General features: G+C 41.5%; 1 protein-coding gene across 1 annotated transcript; it reads left to right on the top strand.

Moving 5' to 3' along the window:
• Window positions 1-1,069: 1,069 nt before the first annotated feature.
• pyroxd1 (pyridine nucleotide-disulphide oxidoreductase domain 1) lies at window positions 1,070-10,093 on the top strand. The gene is made up of 11 exons (XM_029742549.1): window positions 1,070-1,417; window positions 1,501-1,581; window positions 1,796-1,915; window positions 3,880-4,008; window positions 4,102-4,175; window positions 4,272-4,566; window positions 4,804-4,906; window positions 6,779-6,891; window positions 7,014-7,136; window positions 7,291-7,428; window positions 7,607-10,093. The coding sequence occupies exons 1-11, from the start codon at window positions 1,340-1,342 to the stop codon at window positions 7,853-7,855; spliced, it is 1,503 nt and encodes a 500-aa protein (XP_029598409.1). The 5' UTR covers window positions 1,070-1,339; the 3' UTR covers window positions 7,856-10,093.
• The last annotated feature ends 655 nt before the right edge of the window (window positions 10,094-10,748 follow it).

The following is a 10,748-nucleotide window of genomic DNA, read 5'->3' as shown; positions in this document are numbered from 1 at the left end:
CCAGAGCCCGGATTTGAACCCGATCTAATATCTCTGGAAAGACCTGAAAATACCTGTGCAGTAACTGAGCTGAGTACCGGCTCTTCAAATGTTCTAAAGCTTGAGATCCTGCACCACCTTATAAAATATTAGCTTGAACATTTTATGGAACTCCTGCACCTGAATGTAAACAGTACCGGCACCCAAAATGAGTACAGGCACCTATTTCAGTCCGAGTCAGTCACTGACCGCAACTAGACAAAAACCTCCAGGTTCTAAAAACGTTCTAAACATTTTCTTTGGGACGTTCCTGGAACAAACCGGGAACAAGACAAAGCCTGCAGGTGACCATGACTGTTTAAATTAAATATATGTCAATTATGCCTTTGAAGTAAAATATTCTCAATGACATTTGACACCTGGGTTTTCACGTGTGCAAAAATGTTGTCACATGCGTAGGTTCATGGTATCACATGTTACAATGTTGCATCCCCATTTTGTCACGTTTATTTCACATGAGATCATGTTTCCAAATGTGCTCACCCACACCCCGATCCCCAAATAAAGGATAGCCCCTACAAAGGTCAGTGTGGCCCAAGAGGCCAGGTTGAGAGGGCATTCAATCTAAGGGTGGAAATTGAAACTGTCAGGGCAGTGGTAATGTTGGTTTGTATGCATGACAGATTGCCCAGCCACTCTCCCTATATTGATGGGGGAAAGCTAGGGCATGCCTTATCACTGTTTCTACAGTGTTTTCTTTTCCAAAGTAATTTTTCTCATTCTGAAGGTTTTATTTCTGTCTGGATGCCTCCACTCTCTATTTATATAATTGGTGACGCATGCTGGTGGCATCACTTTTTAGCTAGAGGAGAGGGAGCCATTGATTGAACTGTCCCAATAAAAAGGCCACACCAATTGTGTTTTGAAAATAATAAACATATGGTTTGTATATTATGAAAAATATTCTGGAGTGAAACTTGCATGCTTTTGCTAGTAGAGAGTTTTTTTTCAATTTGCAAAGGAGAAAATCCATATTGCCTGTCCTTTACGATCCAGTATTTACAGGTTTCTCTCTGCATAATGAAATGTACTTTTGACCCAGCCGCTTGCCATAGTTTGGTCCCAAACAAGGAAGTGCATTATATTGAAAATTTAGAGTAACAAAATAGTGAATGTAATGCATTTAAACAATGTATTGCTACTTTATTTGACATAAAACAATTTGGATGCATACAGTGCAGTCCATTAGAAACTGATACAATTAACTTGGCTATTATAGGTTAAGGACCTTGCGCGAGAACTCCAATTCTGTCAATGCAGGCATGCTAGCTAGCTAACTTGCTAGTTTAGCTGAACAGTGATGGCAGCAAATACCGAAAAGACATTCAAGTTTGTGGTCGTCGGTGGTGGCATTGCAGGTGTAACGTGTGCTGAGCAGGTGAGACCACTGTGCACTTTGTCAAACTGCCTGTACTATGATCAACTTGACATGTTACGCTGTTGTGTGATTGTCTTTGACAGCTGGCCTCCCAGTTCCCATCAGCTGATGTTGCTCTCCTGACAGCAGCCCCTCTGATTAAGGCAGTCTGCAACTTCAAACAGGTGATCATACACAGAAAGACTAGCTATCATGATTGTTAAATTGTGTCAAAGATAAAAGTTATAGTCTATGTTTTATTATAGACTACTAATCTGTTCAAAATAGCATTAGTTTGTGAGTTAATACTATAGCTATGTCTACAATAGATCTGTCCATAGGTCATCCAGTAATTCATAATGCCCTAACGGTAACCCATACACTCCCCTCCCTGGCCAGGTATCTAAGACGCTGGAGGAGTTTGATGTGGAGGAGAGGCCCTCCAGTGTTCTAGAGGAAAAGTACCCCAACCTGAGGGTCATCCAGTCTGCAGTGAAGGCCCTTCATGCACAACAACATGTACGTTTAATAATAAACACACCCAGGCTGAAATGCATTAGATTAGGCTAATATATGGTATTTTTATGTTAATGTATACAGTTATATTATAGCTATCTATATTAATATAACCTTTCAAATGTATTAATGTACACTACATGACCAAAAGTATGCAGACACCTGGTCGTCGAACATCTCATTCCAAAATCATGAGCATTAATTGGTTGGTTCCCCCTTTGCTGCTATAACAGCCTCCACTCTTCTGGGAAGGCTTTCCACTAGATGTTGGAACATTGTTGCAGGGACTTGCTTCCATTCAGTCACGAGTATTAGTGAGGTCGGGCAATTAGGCTTGGCTCACAGTCGGCATTCCAATTCATCCAAATCAAATTTTATTGGTCACATATACGTGTTTAGTAGATGTTATTGCGGGTGTAGCGAAATGCTTGTGTTTCTAGCTCCAACAGTGCAGTAATATCTAACAAGTAATATCTAACAATTTCACAACACTACACAAAATACACACATCTAAAGTAAAAGAATGGAATTAAGAGTATATAAATACTTGGACGAGCAATGTCAGAGTGGCATAGATTAAGATACAGTAGAACATAGAATACAATATATAGATTAAGATACAGTAGAACATAGAATACAGTATATAGATATGAGATGAGTAATGCATAGACTAAGATACAGTAGAACATAATAGAATACAGTATATACATATGAGATGAGTAATGCAAAATATGTAAACATTTATTAAAGTGACTAGTGTTCCATTATTAAAGTGGCCAGTGATTTCAAGTCTATGTATATAGGGCAGCAGCCTCCAATGTGCTAGTGATGGCTATTTAACAGTCTGATGGCCTTGAGATAGAAGCTGTTTTTTAGTCTCTCGGTCCCAGCTTTGATGCACATGTACTGACCTCGCCTTCTGGATGATAGCGGGGTGAACAGGCAGTGGCTCTAGTAGTTGTTGTCCTTGATGATCTTTTTGGCCTTCCTGTGACATCGGGTGCTGTAGGTGTCGTCTAGAATGTCATTGTATGCTGTAGCGTTAAGATTTACTTTCAATGTTACTAAGGGGCCTAGCCCAAACCATAAAAAACAGCCCCAGACCATTATTCCTTCTCCACCAAACTTTACAGTCGGCACTATGCATTCGGGCAGGTAGCATTCTCCTGGCATCCGCCAAACCCAGTTTTGTCCGTTGGACTGCCAGATGGTGAAGTGTGATTCATCACTCAAGAGAGCACGTTTACACTGCTCCAGAGTCCAATGGCGGCGAACTTTACACCACTCCAGCTGACACTTGGCATTGTGCATGGTGATCTTAGGCTTGTGTGCGGCTGCTCGGCCATGGAAACCCATTTCATGAAGGTCCCAACGAACAGTTCTTGTGCTGACGTTGCTTCCAAAGTCAGTTTGGAAATGAGTGTTGCAACCGAGGACGTGATTTTTTACGTGCTTCAGCACTCGGCGTTCGCGTTGTGTGAGCTTGTGTGGTTCTACCACTTTGCGGCTGAGCCGCTGTGGCTTCTAGACGTTTCCAATTCACAATTCCAGCACTTACAGTTGACCGGAGCAGCTCTAGCAGGGCAGAAATTTGACGAACTGACTTGTTGGAAAGGTGGTATCCTATGACGTTGCCACATAGAAAGTCACTGAGCTTTTCAGTAAAGCCAATCTACTGCCAATGTTTGTCTATGGAGATGGCATGGCTGTGTGCTCGATTTTATACAGCTGTCAGCAACGGGTGTGGCTGAAATAGCCGAATCAACTAATTTGAAGGGGTGTCCCCATACTTTTGTATATATAGTGTACCATTAGGTCCCAGCATAAATCCCTGTCCAACACTACCACCTTCTGGATGTCTTTTCATCAATTACTATGTCATCCATTGTCATACAGAGCATGCATACAGTACAGTATGTGCTATTAAAATGCAAGCATAACGTGATCTTCTTTCCTGCTTCTCTCAGACTTTGCAGACTGTGGATGGTCTGGAGATCCACTATGAGAAGCTGTGTATCTGTAGCGGGGGCAGACCCAAACTCCTTACCCAGGATAACCCCTATGTGCTGGGGATACGAGACACAGACAGTGCCCAGGTACTTGACAATGGCTTCCCAGTTAAGATTTGCTTGTTTACCACCCATTCGCTTCAGTTAATCTAGTGCTCATGATGTCTTTTGTGCTGACAGGAGTTTCAGAAGCGGTTATCCAAAGCCAGGCGAATTGTAGTCGTTGGAAACGGAGGGATTGCCTTGGAACTAGTGTGAGTATATCGACATTATTTTTGTCTGAATTGGTCTTGTTCTAAAATCTCAAATGTATATATATTATAGTTAAATGTACTGTATATTGGGTTCAGGTATGAGGTGGAAGGTTGTGAGGTAATCTGGGCAGTGAAAGACAAGGCCATAGGAAACACCTTCTTTGACGCGGGAGCAGCCCAGTTCCTGATCCCCTCCCTGGACACAGACAAACCAGAGAGAGCTGCTACCTGTAAGAGGGCTCGCTACACCATAGAGGGGCCTGCAGCTACGCAGGGCCTTGCTGTAGGTGGAGGTGGCGACAGACAAGGCCAGAGAAGAGGGTTGGAAGAGCCAGGCAGTGCCCTGGGACCAGACTGGCATGAAGGCATCAGTCTGAGAGGAGCAGAGGAGGTAAGTGTGCTCCTGTGTGTTCACAATTATAGAATACAACTTTAATATTATATTGTTTTAGGAAAGCAATTTTATTAGTTTATAGATGGTTTAAAAAATCTGTTATAAACAAATATAACACGTTGGTGGAAATGTATCCATTCAGAGATGAGAATTTGTCTGGAACGAGGAAAGAAAGGTCAGCCTGGAGTAGAAATTCATAGTAACCTAAGTTGTTTTAACTCTTGCTGTGGCCAGGTGTCTCACAGGGTATCAGTGGAGTACCAGTCTGAGGTGAAACAGATCTACACTCACCAGGACTTCCTGCTGTCACCACTTGCCTCACAGACAGCAGACACTGGTGAGAGGAACCTATGACTCTATGACTATGGAACATATACCGGTGTGAAAGAGATGGAAATATGATGTGCTGTAAATGTGTTAGTTTCCATTAATCAAATAGTAAATTATACTGAACAAAAATATAAACGCAACATGCAACAATTTCAAAGATTTTACTGAGTTACAGTTCATATACAAAAGTCAGATATGCATCTGTTGGTCACAGATACCTTAAAAAGGGTAGGAGGTGTGGATCAGAAAACCACCATTTGACTCATGCTCCGCCTTATCTCAGCTCACTGGTCATGATAACAACACTCACCCGTAGCACGCGCTCCAGCAGGTATATCTCACTGGTCATCCCCAAAGCCAACGCCTCCTTTGGCCGCCTTTCCTTCCAGTTCTCTGCTGCCAGTGACTGGAATGAATTGCAAAAATCGCTGAAGCTGGAGACTTACATTTCCCTCACTAACTTTAAACATCAGCTATCTGAGCAGCTTACCGATCGCTGCAGCTGTACATAGCACATCTGTAAATAGCCCACCCAATCTACCTACCTCATCCCCATATTGTTTTTATTTACTTTGCTGCTTTTTGGCACACCAGTATCACTACTTACACCATCATCTGCTCATCATCATCTGCTCATCTATCACTCCAGTGTTAATCTGCTAAATTGTAATTACTTTGCTACTATGGCCTATTTATTGCCTTACCTCCTCATGCCATTTGCACACACTGTATATTGACTTTCTTTTTTTTCTATTGTGTTATTGACTGTACGCTTGTTTATTTCATGTAACTCTGTGTTGTTTCTGTTGCACTGCTTCGCTTTATCTTGGCCAGGTCGCAGTTGTAAATGAGAACTTGTTCTCAACTAGCTTACCTGGTTAAATAACGGTGAAATAAAAATTAAATGCATCGTGACACAAATCCTTCGTATAGAGTTGATCAGGCTATTGATTGTGGCCTGTGGAATGTTGTTTTCCACTCCTCTTCAATGGCTGTGCGAAGTTGTTGGATATTTCCGGGAACTGGAACACACTGTTGTACACATTGATCCAGAGAATCCCAAACATACTCAATGGGTGACATATCTGGTGAGTATGCAGGCCATAGAAGAACTGGGACATTTTCAGCTTCCATGAATTGTGTACATATCCTTGCAGCATGGGGCTGTGCATTATCATGCTGAAACATGAGGTGATGGCGGTGGGTGAATGGCTTGACAATGGGCTTCAGGATCCCGTCCCAGTATCTCTGTGCATTCAAATTGCCATAGATAAAATGCAATTGTGTTTATTGTCCATAGCTTGGGGCACTCTGTTCACAACGTGGACATCAGCAAACTGTTCGCCCACACGACGCTATACACGTGGTCTGCGGTTGTGAGGCCGGTTGGATGTGCTGACAAATTCTCTAAAACGACGTTGGAGGCGGCTTATGTTAGAGAAATTAACATTCAATTCTCTGGCAACAGCTATGGTGGACATTTTTGCAGTCAACATGCCAATTGCACACTCCCTCAAAACTTGAGACATCTGTGGCATTTTGTTGTGTGACAAAACTGCACATTTTAGAGTGGCGTTTTGTCCCCAGCACAAGGTGCACCTGTGTAGTGATCATGCTGTTTAATCAGCTTCTTGATATGTCACACCTGTCAGGTGGATGGATTATCTTGGCAAATTAGAAATTCACACTAACAGGGATGTAAACAGATGTCTGCACTACATTTGAGAGAAATAATCTTGTTGTTCATATGGAACATTTCAGGGATCTTTTATTTCAGCTCATGAAACATGGGACCAAAACTTTACATGTTGCATTTATATTTCTGTTCAGTATAGTTGATTTATCTTTTCATCCACTGTACTGTTTTCCCCTACTATAGGCTCTTGGCCAGTGTATGCTCAGCTGACCAATGGGAAGACTTTTGGCTGTGACTTCATCGTCAGTGCCACAGGAGTCGTGCCAAACACCGAACCTTTTCTCCAGGGAAACAGCGTAAGGAAAATAAGTAAAACAGATGCTAGATGTTTCATATCATCCATTATTTCATGACAACTCAGGCCACTTATACTCAGAAGCATTATTTACCAATATTTGTCCATACATATTCTGTTCAGTTTGCGTTAGCTGAGGACTCTGGGCTGAAAGTGGATGACCACATGATGACATCAGAACCAGACGTTTACGCTGCTGGAGATGTATGTACAGCAGGCTGGGAGCCAAGCCACCTCTGGCAGCAGGTACACAGGCCACACTGAATCACTTCTAATCACGTTATGCTGCGTCTGACTATTCCTTTGGGTATGAGGCCTTTGGATTTTGTGGTGAACTATCCTGTCATCAATTCAGTTGTGATATATGACATGATATCCTGTATACATCTCTCCTCTGTAGATGCGTCTGTGGACGCAGGCCCGTCAGATGGGCTGGTACGCAGGGCGATGTATGGCTGCTGATGTCCTGTCTGAAACCATAGAGCTGGACTTCTGCTTTGAACTCTTCTCTCACATTACAAAGTTCTTCAACTACAAGGTGTGTGAAGGCAAAGTTGTTATGCTTTTCTACATCAGTTGTTGATGTGTTGAATCTGCTTTTATGGTGTGTTCTCTGCAACAAGATGAATTTCCTGTCACGTTGTAATAAGAAATCATCACTTGACTTGAAATGCTAAATAAGGTGTGTCCACTTGCTGTGTTTTTTTCTCCTCCAGGTGGTTCTGCTGGGGAAGTTTAACGGCCAGGGTCTGGGTCTGAACCAGGAGTTGTTGGTGCGCTGCACTAAGGGCCATGAGTACGTCAAGGTAGTGCTGAGCGGAGGGAGGATGTTGGGAGCAGTCCTTATTGGAGAGACTGACCTGGAAGAGACCTTTGAGAACCTCATCCTCAACCAGATGGACCTAACACCCTATGGAGAAGAGCTACTAAACCCCAACATAGACATAGAGGACTACTTTGACTGAGCATGTGTCTACCTAACACCCTATGGAGGGTTACTACTCAACCCCGGCATAGACTACTTTGACTGAGGGGCCAAGAACTTCCCCGTAAATCAATACTAAACTGGATGTCTGCTTTAGCCCTGTTTATATCTGGTGCTAACACGTCCTGATCTTGCCCACATTTTTAGACCGGTGTAGACGATAAAAAAAAACTGATTGTGATCAGATCTTCCTGACCACCTCCGGAAGTAGTCAGGGACACATATCTGGATAGTGTAAACAGATCTGGATTATCAAACCATTGAATTTGTCCCTCTAAAATCATTGACAGGTGGCACTATTGACCCAATGTGTCAGTATTTGTTTTAACATAAAATATGATTATTTTGAAACAATATGTCAAATGATTTGCATTCAGGGAGGGACCAGGTCATCTGGTAACAATGCAGACACAGTGGATAGATAGTCTTGTTCTCACGGCAGCCCTTAATGCTCAAATCAGTTTTATTTTTCAAATCCATTTTGGAACACTGACTGTCCAAACAGTGACCTAATCGTCTGTGTGTGTGTGTTCAGACAGCAGTCATTTGCTAACATGGCTGCGCTAGCTGTCATAGTAACAACAGATGTGTGCGCAGTGGTGTAGGCTGATTGGTGCTTCCTATCCTGCAGAAGTTATGTACTGTAGCAAGCTAAAGTGATAGCAATGCCTGCCATGGACATTTCCCAGTTGCTTTGAATGTTCAAAATCATAGTGCAAGAACAGAAGCTAGCACAGTCACTCATTTGTTTGTAAACAATTAACAAGCTAGTTAGCTACCACATGTTCTTGTCAGAGTAGCGAGGAAGCAACACGATATGCCAAATGACAGTCTAAAAACCACTTGAGGGCAAATAAATCAGATTTGACCGTTCAGACAAGTCACATATGGCCAGGAATCAGATTTATCTTATTTAAAATCACATTTGAAGGTGGTTTGAAATAGAGTCCATGTGCTTTTTGGCTGTTCAGACTGCAAGAAAAACAGATTAAAATCAGATATGCATATATTTTTTGTCACTTTAAACTGCCAATGTGACATTAAGACATTTTAATACCATATGTAGTTGCTGCAAATGTGTAGACTAGTGATGCGGTGGTCAGCTGTTTGTTCACCAGCACTTGCTAATAACCCATCCACAACCACCCGACTATGTGATAGTGAAAATCTGAGGCCCACAGCCGACTAACCTGCAAATATAGACAATGTGCCTTAGTTCCCTTTTTGCCTCAGTGGATCGATGTGAACTTTTTCTGCCCAACTTACCAAAGCATTTGACACGTGTAGTTAGGCCCACGCACTAAATCCAGATAAAAATAAATCTCAATGTAGCTATAGATATGAATTGCACAGTAATTATCCATTTATGGGTTTTTTTATTCATTGTTTTCTCTTTATTCAACCTGCACGCAGCCCACTCCCCCATCATCCACACTATTTCATGACCCTAAACCCAGATATAACAGCAAATTGCGGGTTATGAGTCAACCCGCGCGTGTGTGTGATCCTTGTGCAGACGCTAATAGTGATCGGATCACGAAAACCACATGTTAAGGCAAAGTGTAACCAGGGCTATAAATATACCTTTGTTGAGAAAGGGCATTGGCAAGTTTAGAACCTGTGACGTTCTGGTCCCTATCCCAGTGCCTAGTTTATTGCGCAAGCAATTGGGAGGGCACTAGTTTTTTTTTTTACATATAAAGCTGTTCAGTCAGGTAGAATTGTGATTAGTAAGGTTGGAAAACAAAAGCTGCATTGGCATTCCAACTGGCAACATTGTGTGTCGCAAACCGCGTTTAACGCCCTCGAACCTACTTCCCTAAAGAAGGCTTTTCTTCATTTGACTCTCACCTGTACACCCCACCCTTTGACCTGTCCATCGAGCCTTCATCCAACCAATCAATTCATCCCCGTGTACCTCTGGAAACAGTCTGGAATATCTGATCGCAATCAGTTCTTTTAATCGTCTAAACCTGGCTAAAAATGTGGACAAGATCAGGACACGTGTTATTAACGGGGCTCTTGACTGAATCCTGCAGGGCTAAGAGCAGATTTGCGTATCAATATCAAACCTTGAGTTAACATTGTTTTCAAGAAAAGGGTAATCTGCAATACACTGTAAAAACACATTCTGGGGTGAATTGAACCAACATACTTAATAAAAATCAATGCAAGTCATTTTACCAAACAAGTTAAGAATAAATCCAACTCTGTTGCATAAAATCTAAGTATATTTTGAGGATAACCAAAGAGAATTTATTTAAATGAATGGCTCTGTTTTTAGAGAATTGTGAGTAAATCAACATATGTAGACCGTTTCTTTTAAACAAAGTTGTTTACATGTTTGAAGAAAAGTATATTTCTATATTAGTATTAAGCAGCTTGTGTGCAATGAGGTGTAATGGATATCAAAACCGTCAGACAAATTGACGTTCAATTGTGAGACCACCCATTTCCACCATCAGCAACCTAAACGAGAGGCAAATGCAGCACATTGTAATACCTCCAGTTACTGCAGATGGATTGAGCACTTGCCAAAGCTGGTAAATGGCAAATTAATGTTTAACATTGTTTAATGTATTTGTTAAGACACCATCACTGAAAGTAACTAATCAGAAATTAAGTAAATCTCATTAATATTACAGCTATTATTATTTCCTTGTACATTTGAATAACTTGTTTTTCTTCAAAAAGATAACTACATCTACTCAATATTGTTTAAATTGTTGCCTTAATTTAAGCAGATTCAACACTTTTTTACAGCGTTTGTTGATTCAATATTATTGTTTTAATGTAATTATTTTCCTGATCAGTGCTCTTACTGTGTTTTTGGGGGGTTAGTGGAACTCCAAAAGGAATTATTTGAAAATATA

This window comes from Salmo trutta, chromosome 40 (assembly GCF_901001165.1).
Source record: "Salmo trutta chromosome 40, fSalTru1.1, whole genome shotgun sequence".
NCBI lineage: Eukaryota > Metazoa > Chordata > Actinopteri > Salmoniformes > Salmonidae > Salmo > Salmo trutta.
Note: the sequence above shows the minus strand (reverse complement) of the source record. Positions and strands in the feature narration are given on the sequence as shown.